General features: G+C 45.0%; 1 protein-coding gene across 2 annotated transcripts in view; it reads right to left on the minus strand.

Annotated features, from left to right (window-relative positions):
- Window positions 1–202: 202 nt before the first annotated feature.
- Window positions 203–25,034, minus strand: part of ADAMTS3 (ADAM metallopeptidase with thrombospondin type 1 motif 3) — a 116,292-nt gene continuing 91,460 nt past the window's right edge. Inside the window, exons 6-23 of one of the 2 annotated variants that reach the window (XM_086463728.1) lie at window positions 22,631–22,714; window positions 22,085–22,241; window positions 21,109–21,214; window positions 19,996–20,139; window positions 18,787–18,919; window positions 18,176–18,289; window positions 16,954–17,099; window positions 16,224–16,399; window positions 14,921–15,054; window positions 14,264–14,387; window positions 12,156–12,212; window positions 10,418–10,498; window positions 8,668–8,831; window positions 7,908–8,073; window positions 6,740–6,872; window positions 6,264–6,471; window positions 5,745–5,862; window positions 203–783 (exon numbers count right to left, since the gene is read on the minus strand). In XM_086463728.1, coding sequence (XP_086319854.1) covers window positions 203–783; window positions 5,745–5,862; window positions 6,264–6,471; window positions 6,740–6,872; window positions 7,908–8,073; window positions 8,668–8,831; window positions 10,418–10,498; window positions 12,156–12,212; window positions 14,264–14,387; window positions 14,921–15,054; window positions 16,224–16,399; window positions 16,954–17,099; window positions 18,176–18,289; window positions 18,787–18,919; window positions 19,996–20,139; window positions 21,109–21,214; window positions 22,085–22,241; window positions 22,631–22,714 — 2,826 coding nt within the window. The remainder of the gene's footprint in view (window positions 784–5,744; window positions 5,863–6,263; window positions 6,472–6,739; window positions 6,873–7,907; window positions 8,074–8,667; window positions 8,832–10,417; window positions 10,499–12,155; window positions 12,213–14,263; window positions 14,388–14,920; window positions 15,055–16,223; window positions 16,400–16,953; window positions 17,100–18,175; window positions 18,290–18,786; window positions 18,920–19,995; window positions 20,140–21,108; window positions 21,215–22,084; window positions 22,242–22,630; window positions 22,715–25,034) is intronic. The other variant, XM_086463729.1, reaches the window with a different exon arrangement.

Raw genomic sequence — 25,034 nt, forward strand, 5'->3', positions numbered from 1 at the left:
CAGCGTGGGAGGAGGACGGGAGCAACGAGAAAGTGAACCAGCACTTCTTGTTCTTTGTATTTACATGGAAAAGGAGCTGATCACCAGCAGTGTCCTGCTTGTGGAAAGCAGCGCGCACCACGGCGTCCAGGAATAAGGAAATTGAACCCAAAGCGCCAAACAAAGACTCTTCCAATGGCTGTCCTCCACGAGGCACTCGCGTTCATCTTCCCACAGCAGAGGACCTCGAAGGCCATCTCTTCTCAACGTGCTTCTCGCTCTTCCTCAAGGTTCTTGATGGAGAAGGAGCACCTGCTGTGGTGTTATTAGCCACAGGCAGCACAGGAGCAGCCGCTGCCAACGCAAGGGCACTGCGAGGACTGAGGCCGCTGCTGTTGGCAGGCGACTGGGGAAGCAAAGCCAACAGCCTCGAAGTCTTCCTCACCCGAGGAGCTCTCCCCTGTGGAAATTCAGCACCTCGGGGCTCGGTGTCGGACAGGGAGATGTGCATATCTGCGTCCTCTTCTGCAAAAGGAAGCCTGCCTGGAGAGCTGCTCCCGGGCAGGAGCGGTGCGGCATGGGGCAGTGCAGGTGTTGGCTTCACCAGAGCCCGGGGCAGATCGCTCTGGTCAAACATCGCCGCCTCTTCGGTTTCAGCAGCTTCGGTGAGGAATGATGGTGGGAGGGTGCTGCTGCGCTTGCTGCAGGACTCGCAGCACAGCTTGTTGTAGCCAGGGATGGAGCAGTAACGTGCGAGCACTTCCATCTGACAGAAGATAGATTTGTCTCCCAGACAGGGCTCATCTGCAAAACAAATGTAAACGTCAATCGTAAACCTGGCGAAGAGCACTGAAATGCCCGGACAGCATTTAGATGGGCACTGGTACAGTTCTGCCATGTTTCATCAACGATGGGCTACTCTGAAGAGGCAACCTGAGGTGCTTCATCGCCTGGCAGAACCCACCACCACCCTGAAAACCAACCCCAGCTGGGAACCAAAGGGATCGGTGGCCCCTTTGAAAATGCTGGCTCAGATGCACACCAGAAGCGAAGGGTTGTGGACAAAAAGGTATGTTGTATTAGCAGAGGGCCACAGACAACAATTTCCAGTGCTAACCCACTAGAGCTCCTACACACCAGGCCTGGCGTCATTCTACCCACCCCAAGTTGCCTTCACTTCTAGCCTGAGGACATTATCTAGCAACGGCATCAAAAGCAATGAAATTGTCCCTTAAAGAAATTAAATCCAAGCAGTATCTCTCAAAGATGCCTTTTATATGGTGTCTTAAAATAAAATGTTATTGTTGTATAAAGTTTCCTTTGGATAAAGTCTGAGTGTTTCAGTGGCCTGAATCGGAGAACTGATGGAAGCTTTTAACAGACAGGTCAGAGGTAACAGGCCTTGCAGTTCAGTGCACGGCGTTCTTTTCAGTCAGGGACAAAGATCTTAAAGAGGTCAAAGATCTACTGGAGATCCCCAAAATGTCAGTGTTTACTTTGAGCATTTGCTGCATGTTTGTTCTGCAAATAGAGACGTGGTGGTGACGTTGGACAAACCTGGTAGAGAGGAAAGCAGTAATGCAAAAAGTCAGAAGAAAACCAAGGCTTTGATATTGAGCTAAGACCAGTGCTTGGGCTCCTTCAGACTGTCATGTGAGCACAAAGGTGAAGCCCTAAGCTTTACTGTCACCAGGACTGGGACAAACACTGAGAGCTTGTGACACTCATGAGTGGGTGGCACTGCTGAGGATTTCTGTTCTTAATCTTGCCGTCTGTTGTACTGACTATGGCACAGTACAAGCTCCCTGGGTAGTTTGGTATTCTGGGTGGGAATGTGAGTTTAAATTAAAACTTCCCTCTCATTCCACAGAAAAACTCAATTTCTTAGTCAGTATCTGAGCAGAGCTGCGTCCAGGCACAGAAGAAGATGGGAGGTTGGCTCCGGGCATTTGGAATGAGCCGCACTATTTGCAGATTTTAAAATGAGGAGATGTAACACTTCCTTATTATTCTCCTCCCTGTTTCTAACTCATCCTACCACTCACACTGTCACTCATCGTGTAGTTTGGAATGCCATGTGCCTTGGCAGCAGGAACACCCAACAGAGTAACGCGGGAAGGCACTTCAGAAGGTCACCTTGTCCAGCCTGGCAGCAAGGTCAATGCTGTTCAGAAGAGCATCTTCCTACTTCAAAGCCAGCGTGTTTGTGGGCAGAGAGGGGTAATCACCTTCCCACAGACATCTACGGGGACCCTCAAACCAGATCGTGCGGTTCAGGGTCGTGTTCCAGCCGAACCAGTCTCTCTCCCACAGAGGACTCAGCCCAGCGCCTGGGACCCTTGAGAAACGCGGGGCACCTGCATCTCCCCTCTGGCTCCAAAGCTGAGTGCTAAGGCCCGGGCAGCGCTCCAGAATGAGACCAGGGACCTACAAACATCTAGCTCCTCACAGGAGGTAAAACCAGCAATGGGGATGAATGAGCAGCTCAGTCCAGCCATTCAAACGCTTCAGGAGAGACCAGCAAAAAGCTGCCATTAGCAACATTTTCCTACGATATCATGGCTGGCTTGAAATGGTGCTGATGGATTTTACTTAAAATAGAAGTACGCAAAATTATAAGGTGACAAGCCAAAAGTTAACCCCAGCTATGGAGAAGATCTGTTCCATGTCTAGTCCTCCATTCATAGTTAGCAATTACGGAGTCAACATTTTAGTGAGCAACAGATGGCACGTAACACCATTGACTAAGCTCTGAAATTAACTCAGCTTTCCGTACCACGACGTTTTTTCACTCGTCTACAGATGCTGCTTCACCACATGTCAACAGTACGTTCAGCAAACATATTTTTCTATTTTAAAATATTAACTGTAGTCCAACCTCTCCATCAGTGTAGGTCAGCTTAATTCCACTCAACTTGGTAAAATTACACACATGGACATCAGTGGGGTTGTGGGATGCTGTTTATAAATAGCAAATTATATGACTGTGGCATGGAATATAGAAATTTTCCTTGCTCCTAATCCTGATGTGCTTCCTTGGATAGATGTTTGTTGGTTCTTGACAAACCTGGCATTAAATCTGCAGCTGTGCGTGGGAATACATGTACTCCATGGAGGCACTACAAGGCTATTTTCAGCAGGGATTCAGCATGGGAAATTCAAGGGCTATAGTTATAATTAATTTAAATGAGAACAGCTAAGACTGAAACGCAAATCTTTGCACCACATATAGAAGAACCTTTATGCTTCCATGCAAAAGGAAGCACCTGATCTGGAAAACTACAGCAGTCACCTTGTTAACACACTGGGATCCCTGTCAGTGTGCAAGTCAAAGCAAACAGTATCACCTAAAGTGACAAACCAAAAAAGAAAGTGCCAAACAACTATTTTTGCCTTTCCATGATGACAAATGCATCTTCTCTGGTCCTTTTCTCTCGTGGTTAATTTTTGTGGTATCGGTTTGTGACCGTTCCGATTTCGTGCTACAGCGCAAAGATTTGGTTTCGTACTTCTATACTTTCAGTGGGTTCCATAAGCACAGTCTTGGAGCGGTATACTCACATAATACCTTTCTTTTACTTTTTGTGTTAATTCTGCACAACCTAGTCAACCATTTCCTATTCAGTATGTAAGTGCTTGTATCCTTCTGCTGATGCTCCCGGTAAAAATTCTCCTTCTCACAATTTGTTACTTGCTTCACGGTAACTAAGAGTAGAAGACACAAGAAAGCGTATCGGCTCCCTAGGGAATCTTTAGAAGATGAAGCTACCAGAATTAATTTAAATCAACTGAAAAACGTTCACATGAGATTTCAGAACTGGCACAGCTCTTAGAGAAGACATCACTAAGTACATTGCTCGCTGCCAGCATTCCATCAAGGTATCTCGCTGGAAGTTGGTACTGAGGGACTAAAATTTAAAACAACACTTGGTTTCTTCTTCGTTCTGTATCTTGAGTTGCAAAGCAGGATTAGCTCCTATAAAGACTTCTCAAGAGTCTGTTCTACACAGGTTCTTATGTGGAGCTCACCTATTTGTCTAAGAACCACAAAACCCACTCCTCTCATCTGGCACAGCCACAGAAACATGGCTGCTGCTCAGATTATTGCTATGGACCTGCAGGATAAAATCCTGCCTCCCATTTCCTTCTAATCACAGAGACATAGAAAGTTTAAGTGAAACATCTACGGGAGGTGTCTTCACCTTTCTGCAGACATCGGGATTTTCAGGAGAGGGAAGCAAAATGCTAATATGCCACTTCGCACAAAAGAAATCACACTGACTGCGGCAAATGGTCCTGGCAGCTCCACTGAGATTAAATTCTCAGCAATAGGTGTGAATCATTTGTCAAAACCACACCTGGTATAGGCTAAGGCTTTGCTAAGTCTAAAAGGCCTGAAAATCAAAACAGTCATCAAGGCTATACTGATTTAAAAGCAAAGGAATGCCATGCATGACCACGCATAAAGAGTTTATGCCGTACTCCCACAAGGAGAAAAAAGGCGGTGTGCCGCTTAACTTTGAAAGGTAGGAATTTAACACTGGCTACTCACCAAAATCCCAACCGACGCTTAAAAGACTAGATTCTTTAAGGTGAGGCTTAAAGCACAAGATCAAAACTATTTGAGTAGTTTTGCGAAGGTGTAGCCCTTATTTCTTTCAGTTCTGGAAATATTTTTACCACCACTGAAACCCAGGATTTTAAAACTTGTTCACAGAGTCACAGATGGTGATTTGCCCCTACCCAGTGGGTAACAGATTTTGTAACTCTGCATTGCTCCCAGGACTGTTTTCTGCTCTGAGTTCTTTCACTGGCAGAAGGTAACTAAGAGCAGGTAAGAGCAAAAGCAGACACCTTTTACCAGGCTCATGGGAAGCAGTCCCATTCACTCTGTGGGAAAACACTCTGCTCCTTCTAGGAACTCTCACTCTATTTTTTATTACCAGCTAGTGACCAGAGTCTTAGGGCTACCATGAGGGATTTAAAAAACAAATAAACCCCAACCCTTATAAAGTCACAGACCCAAAGGAAGTAAGGCTTTGTTGTCACAAAAACCTCAAAAATCTGTTCAAAAAAATTCTATGAGAACAACGTAGTGAGATTCCCAGGAATCTTATTAATGTTCTGTGGTTCCTTTTTTATGCATTTTTTCCTCCTTTCCTCAATTGCCAGGCTTGTAAAACTTACCCTGGGGTTTAGCTGTCGAGCAGGGTTTACTTTGGATTGACCTTCACCTCTAGCACAAATTTTTGCAAAGGCAACTGAGGCCAACGTGTGTAACCCCCACCTCAGCAGGTTTGCAAGAGTTCTCCCTGGAGCGCGAGAAGCACTGACCCACCCGGAGCTGTGCTATCAATAACGTGCTGGAGTAAACAACGGGGCATCTTTAGCCAGAGAAAAGCAGGAGAAACTCCAAGGAAGGGTGTGTTTCTAGCACTCGAGGGATGAACGGTGTTGTGTGGTCGTCACCTGACAGTGCAGCATCTTTAACACGCTGTGCAGTACCAGTCTGGGGTGCACACTACCTGCTCGTAAGCAGAGGCTCTGCCTCGTCTTAGAAACCCTGTACTCATTAACACAGAAACTTCACAGAAAGTTTGGCTTTTATTTAGACCTAAATACAGGTCTTTTCTTTTCACTGGAGGTCACTCAAGGATGAAATCTGTGTCTGACATCTCTACCCAGCACTGTGCTATCCAGACAGGCTGCACCGAGGCAGGAATCGTTACCCTCATCTACTGAGTCATGTTGAGACGTTCTCTTACCGTTACAAGGAGCGAGTTTACAAACCCTCACTGACTCTGGCTTTTCTCCATCGCACTGGTCACCAGCACGGCACATGATCTGCCGGGTCTCGGCTCCCTCCCCGCAGGTCACAGAACACTACGAAACAGGCACAAGACAATTCAGGACATGCGGCTTTCACAGCAATGTGCAAAAATTGGTGTGTCTGGAAGAGCCCAGGGTTGGCTTTCAGGTCAGGCTATACATTCCAGCAATTTGTTTTGCAGGCAGGCTTTAGCGAAGGCTGATGTTACGGAGAAGTACACAGAGGAGGAGGATGCCATTTTCCCTGGTTCTTGCTTTCTGTAATGTTAAAAGCATATGATGAACTTTGCTACTTATTCTTCCTGTAGCCAACACCTGATCTTGACACTATAACAAAAAGGTTTTGGAAAACCGTGGGGTGCAGCCTGGAGTTTTCAGCCCGGGCACAGACCTGACTCGGGAGGCACGAGGTGTTTGCAAAGGTGCGTTACTCACTCCCACTGTTGCTTGCCCACCTCAGACCAGGGTCCAGCCTTCCACTGCGCAGGGCACGGCACTCGGTTGCAGGGCCTGCGGCTCTCGGGGCGATCTCCACTGCAATACTTGAAATGGATGGAGCGGTTTGCGCCATCGTGAAGGGGTTGAATGCAACGCACGGTACGGATCTGGTAGCCCGAGGTCCCGCAGGTTTTTGTACAGTATTCCCACTCATCTGCTGCCCAGCTGGGAAGCAAAAAGGAATAAGGTACCATCACAACTTTTACCTATTATCCATACTGCTGCCAGGTCAGGCAGCCCTTAGTAGCCACTATTTTTGGGATGAAATCATGCAATAAGATCGGCAACCATTCTTATACGGGTAGAAAAAACCATCCGTAATACAGAACTCCAGCCTAGAAAGCTGTCAGCATCCTACCAGTTCTGGCTTGGGTTAACTTCCGCACCTACCCCAAGGAGCAATCACCTCTACCTTTACGTGAAAGGGACTTACAGGGGCTGCGTGCATTCTTGAAGGTTGCACATTCTACGAATGGGCTTCGGCTTTTTGCTGGCTTCACAGAAGCTGCGATGAACCATTTTGTTATCACTTTTCCTGCGGCACCCGTATTTGGTGTACTGGAACCCTGGAAAATATTTCAGAAAAGTCAGGGAAAACAGGTCCTTGTTAGAATTTCTGGTTTAAATGTAAGTTTTATGGCCTATTAAATGGCTGTACACAACAGATATTTAGGAAGAATTTAAACATGCTCACAATCGGCTGAGTTTTCAGGCACAAGTTTGCTGCACATCGCTCTGTGGATGCCATTGATACCATGACACTGCGATAGATTTTTTAAGGCCAGAAGGGACAGTTGCTATCTGTCAGCCTAACTGCTGCATTACATGGAGATCATGGCACAGAGAGAGGGAAAAATTACCTCCTTAACAACAAGCAGCAGGCCACCAGCTAACCCGGGAAGGAACCCAAGTATCATTTTAGTGTTTTTGCTACCAGAACACATGACCTGTTCGACTAGCAGGGCCTGCTGTGAGAGGACAAGGAGTAATGGTTTTGAACTAAAAGAAAGCAGATTTAGACCAGATATAATGAAGATATTTTTTACAATAAGGGCAGTGAAGCACTGGCACAGGTTGCCCACCCAGACAGGCTGTAGAAGCCCCATCCCTGGACATGTTCAACACCAGGTTGGACAGGGCTCTGAGCAACCTGATCTGGCTGAAGATGTCCCTGCTCACCACAGGGGGTTAGACTAGGTGGCCTTTAAAGATCCCTTCCAGTTCAAACCATCCTGTGATTCTATGACTGTTGTATGTAAGAGTTACACTTATTTGACATCTGCATTCCCCATTCTTTGCCTAAGAGTAGTGTACGTACCGTTACGTAAGGTGAACGCTCAGCAGCATAAATGTCTGAGTCTGTACTTTAAAAGTGGCTTTGGGTACTGAATTTAAAAACCCAAAGACTTTTTCTTTCTAGGCCAGAAGCGTGACACTTTTGAATAACCAGGCACTTGAGTATTTTAAGCTTGGGCACCCGAAATAACAAGCTGCTTTTAAAAAAATGAAGGCCAAGATCTCTAAAGCATTCGCTTCTCCCACCTGTTCCACTTCTGGTAACTTGTTCTTCATTACTAGAAGGTGATACATCACCCATTTACCTCCACCGCAGGGTTTGGAGCACTGCGACCAGCTCTTCAAGGCCCACTCAAAGGTGTCTATCTCTTCCTGGAGGACATTGTTGCTGTTGATAGTTGGTACTGAATCCTCGTGAATGATGTATTTGTAAGTCAGGCTGGATCGTGTGTCATTCTCCCGAGGAATGATCTATTAATAATCAAATGTAAACAGCGGTACCAAGCCAGAGCTACTATTTATTCCTTTGCAAAATACAGAAACTGAAGCCTGGCTCTTAGGGCCAACATGGAAACTGCTGGTGAAATCACTGGGGGGAAAAAAATTTGGTTTTTTCTTCACAGTTAGAATGAACAATAGTAAGACCAACACAGAGGCATTTAAAATGAGACACACATCTAAGCTGGCCAAGCAGGACACCATCACCTAGGATGACAGGGTGGTGTGGCCACACCATGTACCTGGCTGAAGAGCTGGGCTGGTCTCAGACAAGGTTTGACAGGCAATGCCCTTTTTTGGTCCACTGAAAGTGTCCCACTGATGTCCAACAATGCAGTATGTGGCTTCTAATTGACAAATTACCGCTGCAGAAGCGGGGAGCAGTTTAGAAGAGAGTGTAACAGCAAATGAGAAAGGGCCTTCAGGCTATCATCCGTCTCATCAGCATGTGTCTTTCAGCCAGGCATTGCATAGCAGTGTTTTATCTCAGCACAAGCTCCACGCTGGCCAGGCGCCTTTTATACAAGACAAATCCACCATATTGCCACTGCTTGACATGTAACCTACCAGCACCACCACCGCATCGTGCAAGGGCCCATCAGTGTGGAGAGTTTCTATGTCGTCTTCGATGCTGTACTCCCACTCCACGCCCAGGTCGATGAAAGATCGGGATCTGGCCTCCTCTCCTTTCCCGTTCAGAATATAGTGTCCTGTAGCCTGGTTCTTAATTGCTAAAAAGATTGAGAACAGCCGGTCGTGCCTCCCGTCATCTCGACAGCAATCACGGTGGCTTATGTGAAACTTGACAGGAGATATTCTAGAAGGCCTTTTGCAAAAAGCCCAACACACTAGCAAGTGCTACAGCTGTGCTGGCTCCGAGAAAGGCCCTCCAAGGCCATCTCATGCAGCTCCAAATTCCAGTTTGAGGACAGACGCATTCACCTATTTGCTTCAATTTTTGTACCTCCTTATCCATGCGAATTAGATAGAGATAGAGAACTAGACTGAAGCACCTCTTCCTATGTAAGGTTCACATTTCCCATACTGGCTTCATTCCCAAGAAGCACAGGAAGTATCAAGGAACTCGGGTCAAATCTTCAGAATCACTCATCTTCCTTATTTGCGTAACACCAAATTACTGGGAACGCCTATTAGTGTAACAGACACCTCAGCAGACTTTAATTGCCTTTCTTATTTTCCTCGGAGTATGAAAATGACAACCTTTTCATCATGTTTTAGTTTCTTTTGCGTACACTTGTATGCACCAGATGCTAAAACCAGTAAGCAAAGAGCTGAGGCATTTGAACCCCTGGGAAACTACATAATTTTTGGGTTCCTGCACCACACTGTAAAAGTCAAGTAGTGTGGGGATTATTATTATCATTATTGTGCTCCAATTAGAAGTCAATGCATTAGAAAACCAAAAGATGGACTCTCTTTTTTTTTTTGTACAACTTTTTCCAACGCACCACAAAATATGATTAAAAAACCTACACAGAAATCCCACCAGTTCCTATGACTGCAGCAATGCAAAAGCAGGAGCTCTGCAGTACCTGGTCTGTCACTTCATGAAGCCACCTGCCGCCAAAGCAAAGCTATGCTTCTCTGAAAGTTACTATCAGGCTACGCTTGGTCCAAAATGAAGCTCTTGGACCTCTAAAGCCAAGTTTCCCCATTTGACATTATCACAGTTCAAACAATTTCTTCCCCTTTTTTTTTTTTGCTTTTCTAGTCCTATTTTTTTTCAGTAACTAACCCAGCTCTGCACATGAGGAGCTGATAACAGGCTGTTAAAATCCATGGAAGATCTCACCCCTCTCTTGTGAGCTAAAAGTCCCTTAAGCGTTAGAAAATGGTAGGCAGTAACATACAAACTAGTTGTCAACAGTATGAACAGTCCTACGTGAGAAAAATCTGAAATGAAATGGACTGCAAATACATCACAAGCTCCCCAGTCTTCTTTCCATTAAATTAGCTGTTGCTTGCAATCTGCAGCAAGTTAGAATAACGAAAGGTACTGAATTTGAATACGTAGTTTTCACCCTGGTCGTGCCTGTTCAAATGTGAGTGATGACAACCTTTTGTTAGTAAACATGCAAACTGGGATCAGTTTAATATGTTGAATAATTCAAATGAGAAGTAGATGTTTGTTTGCTGAGCTTATGCTGTAGGACTCATTCCTTAGCATGCAATTTTGAATGCACACATTTACCCAAAACACTTTAATTTGGTTATCTCATTTCTCAGGTTCTTCTGCAAGACAGCCCCATGCTTCTCATCATGCCTCAAAGCCGAACCTGAGGAGAGAAACACTTACCAAGAAAGTGAGGAGAAGCCTCGTCTTCTTGGATAAACACATGTCGAGCACCAGGAGGGATATCAAACATCTTAAGGTACCCTTTGGCATGTGTAGTAGTCAACGGAGAAAGCAGAGACAGAAAGAAAAAGTAATAGCCATGGTTAGGAGCGTGCTACACGACTCAGCTTCTACTTGCAGAAGAGGGCATCCACCACCAACTGAGCAGCAGTGCCAGAAAGAAACTGAGCAAATAGCTTTGTAACGTGTTTGCCAGGACCTCTTTGTGTTTGTCCTCTTTTGGAGAGAGAAGAGAAACCAGTCACAAATCTATTTGTCACTTGACCAGCTACGCTGCTACGGGCCACACCAACTAACAATTCAGGCAAAACCATGTTTCCTATGTTCCTCAGCACAGGAGGGGGAAAACCACAAGCCTTCCTGACTATTTTTTCCACATCACTCATCAGCCTGGCTGTTAGATTTGAGTGTACTTATTGTCATGTTAGATGTTAATAACTTCTTAAGTGTATTTGCTTGCTTCTGAGACACCAAAGACTGGAGAGAGGTGGGCGTAGCACAGAGCGTATGTCGCTACACATCAGACAGGGCCTGTCAGTATGTAAGTTAACCCAAACCATTTACAACTGTGAACGTAAACCCCATAAATTCAATCGCTACTCCTGAAGTGATGGGGCTGAATTCAACCCTCTACAGCTAGAAGTAAAAAGCTGTTCCCAAAGAAAAAGGTTCTGATTTTAAACTTCAATTATTTATCAGTCCAAACCACAGGTAATTAGTGTAACATTAAGGAAGCACTGTCATTTGGAAGACTAAAAACCCTCCTAGGGACCTCTCAACAGGTACTTCTCTATCAAGTTTCAATCAAGAGCATCACAAGCAGCACTCTGAGTGCATGCTATTTTAGTAACTTTAATATTTCTATTATTTTCTCTTTAACAACTGCAGATTTAATCATGATAAATCTCTGCAGACGCCTTTTTTAAGAGCTCAGTAAATTTCTGGTTTGTAGTCTGCCGTGCAGTCTTCCCAAGCAATCCAGCCCTGCTACACAGGCAGTGCAGATGTGACAAGAGTTTTATTGTTTGTTCACTGCAAACACAAGACGTAGCATTAAGTACTTCTGTTTCACCCTGGGGATTCTGGGACTAACAAACATATTGTTAGTTTGTCACGCACCTGACCTACAACAGCTCCTTGGAAAATCTCAGTGCAGGACAAGAAGAGTTAGGAATATGTGAAATCATGCTCTCGGCTGATGAGTGATGGCGCAAACATTTGCCAATCTTTTCACTGAACGCCTTTTGAGCATACGAAACATGAAGCTTTTGCCTGATTTGGCGTTATCTGTCCATGTCTGAACAGAGATGAGAAATGCAGGAAGAACTCTCGAGTTGCCATGGATGCCTCTCTTTCTGCAAGCACTTCAACTTACCCAGCGTATTTTTAGACTCCTTTGTTTCAGAAAGGGAAATATTGCGAGCTCCTTTGGGCAATGTAAATGCTCCTCTTGTCTTCCCTTAAATAGAACGTCTGCAATTAGTGCTACGGGAGCCAAGTCTTGTTATTTCATTGACTACTTTTGTCAGCCAGATGGTCTTTGCAAGTGTAAAGGATGAATTACATTATGTGGTCAAATGCATGTCAAGCAGAATTAGACACATCTGGGAAATGTTAGTAGTCAATGAAAGTCAGACCAGTGACAATTCAGGTAGGTGATTTTAAGTCGGATACTTGCAGATTTCATTTTGCAGAAACTTGAATTCTTTTTGGCACCTCTTGCTTAAATGTTTTCCTGTTGGAAGAGGTCAATTAGTCTTTTTAATGACTAGACTGCCAAAGTCACGATAAAACAATAAACATTTCACAAACATTTCTATCACCTTCACGAACATTTGCAAGGAAGCGGCTGACGAGCAGCAGCCTGCCCTGAACTACCTCCCAGCATGGCCTGTCACCTCGCGTGGTCGTGCTCTCCAGACCCTGCAAAGGCTGAGCAAACATTCCGTTGTGTGCTGTCACCCGTCAGACAAGGTGGTAGCTCTTGGTGGCCCACGAGCAGAAATGCTGAGCCAGCATGCGGTGGGCTCAGGAGCATATTTTTGGCCTCTGCCAGCCTCTCGTTTGCCCTGTTCACCTCCCAGGGAGTAAGCCAGGCCACAGGCTTAGGCATTAATGGGACTGCGAGCCAGGAGCTGCCAACCATTGGTACAGACAACAGAAATCAGACTCATCAGAGAAAGCTCTCAGTGGACTGCATCCAAAGTTGTGACATGAATATCCTCTCTGCCCCCACAATCCCAGTCGTTTTCTTCATGGAAACATCAGAAATGCTCTTAGAAGGCCGAGCACTTATTTCTGCTGATTTTTTTTTTTTTTTTAAGAAAAGCTCAGTTGCTGCCAGCTCCAGAAACACACAGGCTTATAAATGAGGCTCAAGTTACAGCCTTAAGCCCATTATTCCCCAAGTCTGAATGATTCTTGCATTATTCCGTGTCCAATCCACCAGCCTCCAGGGACCCATCCCTTTCAGAAAGGCTCTCTACTGTGATCTGAGAATTACAACCAGTACACTCTTCCAACTGGTTTGTAATACTCCGTATTTTCAGCAGAATATTTTACGTATTTTATTTCCAGTCGCACATGAACTTCTCTCCGTCCAAGTTTAGTTTGTCTGCTCACTGTCCAAATTTAATCATTAATGCTGCAATAAAGCTTGCTTCATGGCAGCAATCACCAGCCTCTAAACTGCTGATGGAGATATTCACATTATCTGGCCCTTAGCCTTTCTCTGCTCTGTCTTAAAACACCTATTTCTATCAGACAGATATTCCTGACATAGCTGCTCCCAGTCATACAGGAGAGACACATCCCTGAGTAGCTTCCCCAGACTGGAAAAAAAAAAGCAACACAGGAAAGCCTTGAAATACAAAACAGTCACAGCAAAATGTACAACGTAATACTGCCCTGGCCTAACAAATAACTGACAAAATAGAAGTTTCTGAAGTTGAAGCAGCTCTTGAACTATTATTGGTATGAAATGTGTTGCAAAATACCCCAGAGTGCAGTCTGAAAACGTCAACCAGGTTGTTCTTAGTTCTGAGCTAGCAGAATGCTATCGTATGTTCCACTGGTTCTCAGTCACACAACTTGGAGAGTTGTAGGAGAAATGAGGATTCGTGCCAAAACATTTTGATATCTTGTTTAGAATTTAGCCGAATTGAGTTTTAATTTGTTTACTTGACTAAAGCGTTGTAATTTGTGAGAAAGGGCTGTAATTTGTGACAAAGCACCATAAAAAAACAATTTGACATGAGGATCCATATGCTCATTTCATACGCACAGAAAATCAGACTTCCATTTAAACCTCTTGAGTTTAGATTTGAGAGGAAAAACTTGTGAAAAGCTTTAATGGGAGAAAAAAAAAACCCCTTTCCGTCAGTCCTCCTACAGATAGAGGCATGCTACACTGAGGTTCAGGCAAAGTATCTCACTGCACTGTGAGAAGAACAGTTGGGTTTTGTTTAGCAAAACTCAGTGTAGCCCCTCTTATCACAAACATCAGCTGGCTGGGCTTCAACATTTACAAACAAGAACTTAACTTGCTCTCTCTGTGGTATTTCTCGATACGCTTGACTGAGGAAGCTTTCTTCTAATGGGTCCTTCAAGCGCCAGAGATAGTACACTGTTTTAAAGATGTCATTTCTTTATCAGGGACTAAACTAGTTTTGCACATCAGCTTACAACTTGTGTTTTGCTAGCTTTGGTTTGCAAAAGCAGTAAGTACGACAGAAACACCAGAGATGACAGAAACTACATCCAGATGCATGAAAATGCTATTCCTACCAAGCTTTTTGGGAGTGCGGGTGAAGGTTCCCTTCACAGTTCGGCAATGAGAGTTATCCCCGCCACAGACACCACACTTATCTTCAACCTTATTGGAGCCAATTTCCTTGTCACAACCCACTTTCTGCAGAAGGAGGAGAAAAAAAAAAAGAAAGAGAAGGGTTTGTCATTGGTTGTCCGTTTTAGTTATGGTGGGAAGCCATAGCAAAATCCATGCATAGAGGCAATTACCACCCAACACTGATCTATTTTATTTAAACAAATTACTTGCGAATCTGGTGGTGGATGATGGTTTTCATGTGAAAAATAGGAATTGATTCTTGCTTTATATTCACTGTACTTCAAGACTAAGAAAAACAGGGAAGACAGAAAAATAGACACAATTCTTTTCAAACACAAAACTAAGTGCAAAAAAGGCAAATGAAACGATCAGTTGAAGATAAGTGGAGTGTTTCCATGGAACAGCCCTGTGCCATTGCTCTAATTTAATTTAAATCTCAATGAGGAATATGATGCTGCAAATATGAAATTTAGAAACATCTGCACAGTCTCTCTCTGCGCTGTGGACTGAGCTGTTCTGATTGACTCTACCCAGAGTTGCTCTGTTACACAGCACAGCTCAAAACTCCACGGTGACCTTGGGAAGCTGTCACTCACCACGCATTCTCCACGAACACAAATGCTGTAGGGATCTTTATAGGAACAGCGAGTCCCATCATGTGCCAGCTGTTTCATATAAGCAACATCCCCAGCTTCTTTGGATTGGCAGTACAGGTGACATCTCTTATTGGCTGTGGAGCAAGGCAAGAGAAGTAACTGCATAAACTAACAGCAACCCAGATGCGCTTCAGAAAAAAATCCCACTAAAGGAGGAAAGAGAACACGACCGAGATAGAAAGGACCTTTAACAGACAGCAGTGGGGAAAAAAAGCAGCCGATTTGCTTTTCTGTGAATTATGGGCCTATAACTTTGAGATACTCTCACAGAAACCAATTCCCTTCGGAAGAGGCTCGCAGGACTGAGTTCTCAACTATTCTGAACGCAGCTTTCATTCCCATCCTGTTGGGAACAGGGCTGAGTTTACAAAACCACGGGGACGCAGAAAAATGAGTCTATGAGAAGATAGTGCCAAAGCCAGGTGAAAAGCACAGAGGATTTGGATCTTTAACTTTCTTTATCCCTTTTTCAAAATACCAGCTGAACACCCATCTCCTGGTTAACGTCTGAACCGAATACCCTCGCCACCTCTGTAAAGGGTCTCTCAGGAGATACCTGAGGAAGAAATGCCAGCAACTTTGAACACCCTTCAGTGAACACGGAATGTGTCTCTGTGCTTGAAGCTGCCCTCATTGCTCAAGGTAATTAGTGGGTTAGAGTGATGTCAGTAGCGAAGGCTGACAGAATCGGGCCGAGGCAGATGGATCTCTAAAGGAAGGTGAAAACACTAAGAAGGACTTCTCAAGTAGTGCCATTAGAAAAATGCTGCTAATACATTCAGCAGCCGCGATCAAACGTCAGCCCTTTGCGTCGGCAGACGAAGAGCTGTACGGGAGAGAGGGCAGGAAGAGTTTTTCATGACCCGACCAACAGCTTTCCACACTCTGCCCCAAGGGCAGAGCGCCAGAGCTTGACAGTGCAGCGCATTAAAAGTGATGAGCACCCACCAGCTCCTCCAGCAGCAGCCAAGAGCCTCAAGCCTCTTCCTACATCACGTTCTCACTAAAAGGAGGACAAAAGTCAGGGGAAGCCAGCTGGCTGAGGGCTGGGGAAATGACAACTGTCTTGCACAGCACCTGGTCTTGCCTTCTGAGACCACCCTTTTTTCCTGCTTTTCAGTCTCACCTACACTGGCTCATACACCGGTTATTTCTGGTCTCTGCATGGCTGATGAATAAGATCCCCACAGGCTCTGGGAGATTCCAGGACTGACTTGTAATAAAGACAAATCACAGAACTTACAGTCCGGGTGTTCGTATGGCAGCCAGTGGTGCTTGCTGTTCTGATACTCAAAGTGGGAATTGCGTTGCTGACACTGCTGTGCTCTGAAGTCCTCAAAGTGCTTGGGACACTCCTCTGTGTTGCAAAGTTGAAACTCAAAATTGACACCAGCACAGTCTTCACCTCCATTAATGGGCCTGTGAAAAGAAAAAGCTCAAGAGATATGAAAACCCTCTGGACATCAGCTCTGGGGATGTTTCTTCTGTCTTAGGTGAAATTTCACACTCTCTTTTAAGAGACAACTTTGCAAAAATGGCAGGAGAAGTGACAGAAATGGGAACAGAGCAGTTACACCGCACAGATACACACTTGCAGTACAATCTCTGTGCTTGCCCACATGTCCTCAATGCACACACTGAAACGCACAAATATTACACGTGCATATATAAGCTGCCAACAGTCAATTTACAGTTAGAGGTTCTCTAAGTTTATCCTGCAGCTTACTGAGCTTACACACCACATACTCTTCACTCTCTTACACTTCAGCTAAATCCTTGTCATGGTCTTCCACAGGCTTTCCTCTGGAAAGTCTCCAAAAATGATCCTGGCTCCCCTGCAAAAAGCCATGTTTCAAGGGGCTTGAATAGAAAGTGAGTTTTGGCAGACTGCACCCCAAACGTAAATGCCATTTGGACTGACACTTATAACGATTCCCGGTTGACTTGAATCACCACTTCGCTAGAAGACCTACATTGGATTGTTGCACTGGCGTGTTCGAAAGCGAACCCCAGTTCCACAGGTCCGTGAGCAGGAGCCAAACTTTGTCCAGGGTCCCCAGTTGCCATCCTGCTTCAGCTGGTTAGCGTTCTTCCACATGCAGTGACCTTTGTAGCACCACTGAGAGAAACCGGGCAAGGAGAACAGATGAGAACAGAAACAAAACCCAAACTGAATGTACAACTGCAGTCAAACTAAAAGCACACTGAGGTGAGCTTGTGGGCTGAGAAGGGGCATCTTGGAGAACAGACTGCAAGCAGAGACTTTCCTGGAGACAGAGTGGGTGAGGATCTATGCGCTCTGGGCCCCAGAGTACCCGATCCCCCTGATCGAAGGCAGTGTGCTCCGTGAAGGAGCAGGCAGTGCTGCTGGAACTGTGCTGAATCCTTCCATGGACAGATGCATGAAGCTCAACATGTTCCACCCTCCTCTTCACTTCATTTAAGTCTTCGTTTCATTTGAGTCTTAGTCGCTACCACCTTTTGGAAGGAATTTTCATGTTCTGAATATCATCAGCATAAAGTTTTTGCTGAGGATTAGTTGGGTTTTTGCCTTTTTTTCCTCCTCAGACTGGCCAAATATCACACTTATGCAAATAGGTTGGAACAGAGGGCTAGTCACTGGGCAGGGCGTTGTTTTGCTGCTGGCTAGGGCATACTCAGATGGTATAAGTGCCTCTCCTGTATCTCAAAATACATGGAATTTGCTAAACAAACATTTATTTGAGTATAATTTTATAATTAAAATGAATTAGCAGCAGGACACCCACTAATGGGGATATTAAAAGGCAAAAATAAAGAGCTAATCCTAAGCCTACACAAACATTTAGCCACAGGATGTCTGGACCACAAGCATTAAGAAGCAGTGCTACAGTAACGGCATTATCTGCTACCAGGGATTCCTAAAGATACTTTACAGACACTTTGCAGATAAGACAAGAATCCAAAAAATGTAACAAAAAGGCCACAGAAGAGGCTGCGAATGGGTGACACCTCAACTGGGGTGTCTACACCTCAAACCTTGTACAGTCCACTGTGAGTGGGAAAGCAAGAGCTCCCTCTTCTCCCTTCCTCTCGCTCCACCCAGGGGATGTCGGGCAATTCCCTGCTTTCCTCTGTGCCCTTCAATCCAAATGAATGCAACTGTTGAGGTGGGGTTTTTTTTCAATGCAAACATAGTGGAACCACAATACTCACTTTTCCAGGGGCACATTCTGTCCCATCGAGCGGAGGTCCTTTCTTAGTCTTACAGAAATAGGGGTTATCTGGATGGCTACACCACAACTGCTTGCACGGGTCAAAGGTTCGGAACTGAAACGCAGAACATTTATGAGATGAAACTCAACATTAGATTAATAATACTTTTCAGATAAGGATTCAATCTACCCAGTCAATTCATCTCACACTCAGGGCTACCAATAAGTACAGTATCTCCAGAAATAAAAGGGCACAAGTATCTCCAGAAAGAAAAGAGCACTGCTTATTCCCTGCATCCCCTAGCCCTGTGCTGGTGAGCAGAGGAAAGGTGGAGACACCCAGAAGTGGGAGGAAAATGAGGTTTTTTTCCCTTCTTCCTTGGGATCAGTACCACAAGTCTGTGCTACGTGGACCACGCTGCCACCCACTTGACCATTAGACCAAATGACCCAGATGACTGGGTTTCACCCATAAATATCTCTCTCCTCTTTATAAAGCTGTTTAACTGCTCTTCAGTGATGAGAAAAGGCACATATTGCAGCTCTTGAATAAGGCCAGACACCAACTTGCTCAATGAAGGTTTGTCTTTGCAATGAGTGCCTTGGACATACCGCTGTGCACATTTTATAGCCAACGCCAAAATCAAAGCGGCACTGTTCGTCCATGGAATAATTGATGCCTGGCAGTTCAGGAAGCTTGGGCCAATCGTGTTCGAAAGGGTCGTCGAGAAGACAGTCGTAAGAGCTGTGGAAAGATACACAGAAAAAAAAGTCATAAGAAGATGTAGTGATTTTTTTTTTTTTTGATCAGCAAAATCAAAGAATAAAGGCAAGAATAAGGCTTGCTTTTTTCTCATTCCTGTTTAACTCCCCTGTCTTAAAACAGTGATACTGGTGAGCTGCTCCTCCTGCACTGGGATATTTCACTTCACGCTCTGAGGTCTCAACCAATTACTATTTTATGCTTTATGTTACGAACAGGGCTCCTTCTGTAGGAGACGTGGGTCAACTCATTAAGTTTTCACTCAGTTTTGACTGCCAAAATCAGCCATTTGCAATGGAAGAGGAAGCCTCAGTAAGAACTGGATGAAGAGGTACATACACGGAGGGAGACTAGAGCCAGCAGGGTAGAGATCTGTTCTCCTTTTCTCCCTAATTCAGACACGCGCACACACGCCGCCGTCTCTCTTCCATAACTTTTGCTAGCTCCTTTTCTGAGTTTAGGGCTTCATCCTGCCAGTTCCACAGCATAACTCCTAAAGAAATCAAAAACCTTGGGAAAACATCGGCTACCTGACATAACATCTGTCAGAGCGACTCCTGCTACCATCCCCCAGAGGATGCCGTGGGCTTCGACACAGCCCTAAGCGAGGAAGCATCATTCCTGGTTTATAGCTTTCCTAGCATAGGCCTGAAGGGAAAAAGAGTCTGGCAAAAAAGGTGATCAGAGAACAGCTCTGCTGGAGCAGGCCAGACGTGGAGACAGCGGTGTCGTGCTGCTGCGGCACCGCAGCACAGAGCAGCCTACTGGAACGCCTCTGGAGGCTGAACCCAAGTTTGGAAGCAGAGGGCAGGCCACCCCGGGGGACCCCATTCCTCAGGACCTCTGAGGCCCCAGTACTGCTGTGTTTATAAAAGGGGCTTCCATAGTCAAAGGTCCCATTTACAACACCCGTGCCTGCTCCTTCACGCCGGGATTGCCTCTCCTCTTCTCCTCGCTGTCTAGCAGTGGGCAGCTCACTGGTCCCACAGCCCGGGAACCGCAAAGACTTCTGTTTCCTTCAGGAAAACAACGACTGCCGAGTGCTGACAGGTCCTTACTGTATATATCTTTTGAGTTCTTGGCCGCTGCATCTGGACCAGTGGTAGCGATGAAAAGCAGCCTGCACCAAGGGAGCCATAACGCTCCCCATTGCCGTCTCATCCCCACATCTGTTCCCTTGCCCATCGTGCTCCATTCCCAGCCTGTAACACAGAATCGGCATCAGAGCCCAGGTAGTTCCCGCTCTTCAACTGGTAAAACAACTGTAAGCAAAACAGTTTCTCATGCATGTATAATTATGCAAAACTAAATCGTTCTTTGCAATTCTACAGATATCACCTGCATTTCAAATTGATCTTCTCTGATGCCAAAACATTAGGCCCCTCTGAATGCTCCTTCATTTATACTTTGTTGTATTTGTTAATACCAGGAATGAACTAAATAGATGGTGACAACTTCTTGTGCTTCGGAAAAAGGAAAACAACAATTCTGCTCATTACGGAGCAGTTCATTCAGACACTGAATTGTTCATGTTTGTATACTCATTTATTGATAGCACCTATTTAAACACAGAGCTAACACAGTTACTGTGTTGTGTCTCCAAAGAGCTAACATGGTTAGTACGTTACATCTCCAAGCGTGCGTGTGGCACAGCTTAATATGCAAGTGCCCAGGTCATCCCCAGTTGGGTTGAATTCCTCCCAGTGAGGTGAAAAAATAGCCTGCACTACTCAAGGAAGGCAAAAATCAGATCCTCAGGGCTTGACATTAATTCATCCAGACAGCTAACACAGATCTTTGCTTAATCAGTTACTCCCAACCTGACATTTTATCATTCTTGAAGTGGTGCCAAATCTAACAACTCGGCACTTTCAGTCAATGAGAAGAAAGCAGTTAAGGATGCTTGACAAGCTACTGTCTCCACTGCCTGGGCCTTCCAGCTTTCTCACTGACCTCTTCCTCACCCTGGGGAAAACAAGTTCCTCCTCTCTCTTCCCCTTCCTTTCTTCCCCCACTTACCTCTTCATTGCTTAAACCACTGATGCATCCCAAAGGGATGGAAATAAAATTAGGATAGGTCTCATACAGCCATTAAAATTAAATCACTGGAAGCAAGCAGCAGATGTGGCACCATATTCTGTTGGCAGTCAAATTGTAAAAGTTACACTTACACGTGACCGGTTTCATGAGCGACAACAAAAGCTGATGAAAACCCGTCCTCATGGTTGAGAGTACAGCTTCGGACCGGGTGACACATGCCAGTAACAGGAGCATATCCTATTGAGAGAAATCATGTCTGATTCTTTCACCCGTTGCATTTATTTTAAATGAGATCCCCCGCAATAAACTTACTACTTGAGAAGAACCTCGGATTATTTTCTTTTGATTGTCAATTTTCTCTCGGTCTTTGCAACTGCTGTCAAACAGAGTAAATGGCTCTGACATACTGGGATTGAGTCCACAGACGTCTCTGTTACTTCAGACACTTAGACCAAAAATGCATCAGATTCCTCTTCACTCAGAAGGCAGAGCTATAGGCTAGGACTTTTTGCACGTGTTCATATTAGTACCTTCCTCCACACACTGCATATTGCAGGCCTTTCCTCAGTAAAAGCCAAAACCTTTCTGACGACAGGGAAGTCCACCTAACATCCCAACCAAACCAGTTTGACTCCAGGTATGTTAGCCCAGGCCTGAAGGAGAACTCTAACCCTTATCTGTCCCCGAAAGGCAAAGGGAACATGGAGGTATGGGACACAAATCTCTAAGACATCTCCAGCTGGACAGCCAGAACATGGTCTCACCCAGGCTCTTCTTCGTCTGCACTGACAAATGACTGGGAGGAAATGCTTCCTCTCCACAACACAGTAGTGAGCACGTGCTCAGGCTGTCCATGCGGGCCTTTTACTAAAGCCAGAGCAGGGAACTGTGAGTTGCGATGAGCATAGACGCTTTCCCCAACAGGACCAGGTTTCAGCACCTCTTTAAAACGGAACACTTCCTTAAGTATCTGCTGAATGAAGGCCTAAACTGCTTATTGCCTCAGGATAATCTAACAATGCAATTTTCAAATTTTCCTCTGTCCTGGCAGATGCTAGCCAAGAAACACCAAGGCCAGATAGCTTTGCTTCAGGTCAGCTGCATTACCTTGCATACCAGCAGGCCCGAAATCTTGCCTGGTTAAGAAGATGGCGTGATCGTGGTGCTCAGAGTGATTGGGGTCCGACTTCTGCTGTTGATAGGCCCAGCGGCAAACGTTCTCCAAGCTTCTCGAGGGATTTCCCCTTTCAATCAAGCTAATGGACTGAAAGAGCAACACATTAGACCCAGGAGCTCCTAAGGGCAGGAAATTCAGACAAGGTTCACTTTTGTTGGAGCACCAAGCAGGTCCTCATTTCTCTCTTCCTAACACCCTACCACTCTAAGTCATGGCAGCCTTCCTTCCTATGAGAAAAGAAAATGCTATGTTAACAGTGACCACGCACAGGTCCTGCAGCTCTGTCACAAAGGGACCCTCATGGTCAGCCCCAGGAAGGAGGGCACAAGCACATTCAGCACATGCCAAGCGGGGAAAGCAGGTCTCTGGAACTAGCTGTTCAGCAGACTTCTGCTTCCACAGCCCCTGGTGTGACTCACATGCATTATAACTACCAGGAAGATGAAGGAGGAGAGCTGGGTCAGAGGCTTGCTCACCTTCGCATACCCCAACATGATCATTCGGACCAGCACAACGTTTATGTGGACACCCAGGGATTCATCGTGGTAAATTTCATTTACCTGAGGAAAAAAAAAAAGAAAAAATTAGAAAAATGGACTTCTAAGGCCATGTCTATGTTATTTCAAGTGCTTATACCACTGCGGGCCTCCCAGAAAAGGATTCAAGTCCCAAATCTTTTCCATGCAGTGGGAACTGCAGACTGCGTTTCCCGTCATCACGTACCTCCTCACAGGGACTCTCTGAAGCACACATCAAGGCTCCGCTCAAGTTTAACAGCCTTTGGACTAGGGACAATAGAAAAGGCGATTGGGGAAAAAAAGACTTCGAGTTCAAACCCTGCAAATACTCACCTGAACGTTTCATTTCACTCATTTGATAAATATAATGAGGGAAATGAGGTTATTCCTGAAAGCAAGGCTAGAGCAGTGTGTTCAAGCTCACTGAGGGATTTAAAAGCAGATAGAGTTTTAACTATATAAAGATAGAGCTTTAACAACAGATAGAACCACCACCATCCATCCCATGGGGCCACCTCTGCTATGCCATCTGGCTACTCTAACTGTGGATGAACTCCAGATTCTGCTCCTATCTGTTTCATCAACCGTTTGTCTCACTTCAATCAGTTTAAACACATGGGACGAGGATTTCAGCGGGCAGAGCGAGCAAGCATATTTTGTTCATTTTGTAAAACATTCTGCTGCCAGTAGCTCTCACTCAAGGAAACTTGCCATTAACTTCAGCACAGGTTTGTCCTCAGAAAACACTTGAGGATTTGACTTAAGGCCATTTTTGCATTCTGAAGCTCTAGGTTGGGAAGGCAGAATATTTAGACAATGACACGAACAATGAGGCTCCATTTCTGCACACATGTAGGCACGTGTTCAGCTTTAAAGACCTGAATTGTACTCTCAATTCTAAATCAATTGTAAAATTAATGGGTAAAGTGTTCCCAAATCCCAAAAATGCTTTGGAAATTTTCATCTGAAAGCTTTAAAGCCAACAGCATAGCCAGAGACATAAACACTGCAGTACAGCTTGCAGGGTAATGATACCTCCAAACAGACCTGACTGCTGCAAGTCAATGCACTCCATTAAAAAAATTCACCAGCTGCACGAAAGCATGTAACGTTTATGGATCTGGAAAGACTCAGTACATTAAAAACAACCGCTGGCCTGAGAAAACACCCATCTGTCAGACAACCCCATGAGACCTCAAAACTCGAGTCCTCAAGGGCTGCAGAAAATATCCAGGAAAGAGCAAACACCAAAGCCCGCAGGGAGTCCTCGTAAAACAGCCCGTGGCTTTGTACCAAGTTAGGTCTGCAGAGGTCTCCAATGAGATCTCTACACATCATTTTAAGGCAGAATTTTGATTCAAGTGTTTTCAGCCCCATTTCCAAAGGAAATAAAGATCAGAGAATCACTCCCTCTGTTAAGTCTAATGCCCCAATAAGTTTGGCCCCGTTTAGCACTTTCCAGCAACACTTGCAAAACAATAAAGACCTCCAAGAAATTACGTATCCAAAAGTTTTATGAAAATAAGCGGATGATTAGAAATAACAATCTGATTACTGCTCACGAGGAAGGAAAGACTGCATATCCTTTATCACACAGACATACGGGAGCTCGGAGAACGCTATCAGCACAAGGGAAGCTTACGTCTTGTTGGAGAGACATCCAGAGGTAACAATGCAGCTCCTGAGGTAACACACAGCTCACTGAACAACTGAAGTATTTCATGGTGGTTTTTGTTTTGAAGATTTTCTTTTTTAGAAGCAACTAATACTGCTGCCCTACTTTTTAGAGATAAATTAGAATTACGTGGTCACTCTTGTACTAAAAAGAGTATTTGTGGAAGTGAAGTTAAAAAACCTCAGAATTATGCAGATGGGCCAAAAATTGTTCTTCTTGAGGACCTTCCATGTGTCTGGGAAGGTGAGAAATATCCTGCCACCAGAGTATAAATTCAGGGGCTAAAACATCTGCAGATCATCAACGAAGTTACTCATCTTCCTAAAACCAAAATAAATAGTATATTATGGGTAATTGGTGAAAAACAAACACCTCTGTTCAGAGGCTGGTATATTTGAGCAGGATTTAGAGGTTCCTCTTTTTTTCGTTTTTAGTAAGGCTAAACAGAACTTCCCCCTTCCCCTCAGGGAAAAGGGTCATTCTGAGTTGTCCAGACTGCGGGACCTGGCACAGTGATTTTTAGCCCATGGTTTTTAAAAAATGCAATCCCTGTTCGGACCAGATGAGAAGAGACTGTCAGCAGGACAGTTTTACAAGGACTGAGCACATAACTCAGATTGCCTGTCCCGTGAAGCAATTATTCCAAAGTTCAATTATTCATCTCCTATTTCCTCCCCATTACTGCAA

This window comes from Leptosomus discolor, chromosome 4, assembly GCF_034619465.1.
Source record: "Leptosomus discolor isolate bLepDis1 chromosome 4, bLepDis1.hap2, whole genome shotgun sequence".
Lineage (NCBI taxonomy): Eukaryota > Metazoa > Chordata > Aves > Leptosomiformes > Leptosomidae > Leptosomus > Leptosomus discolor.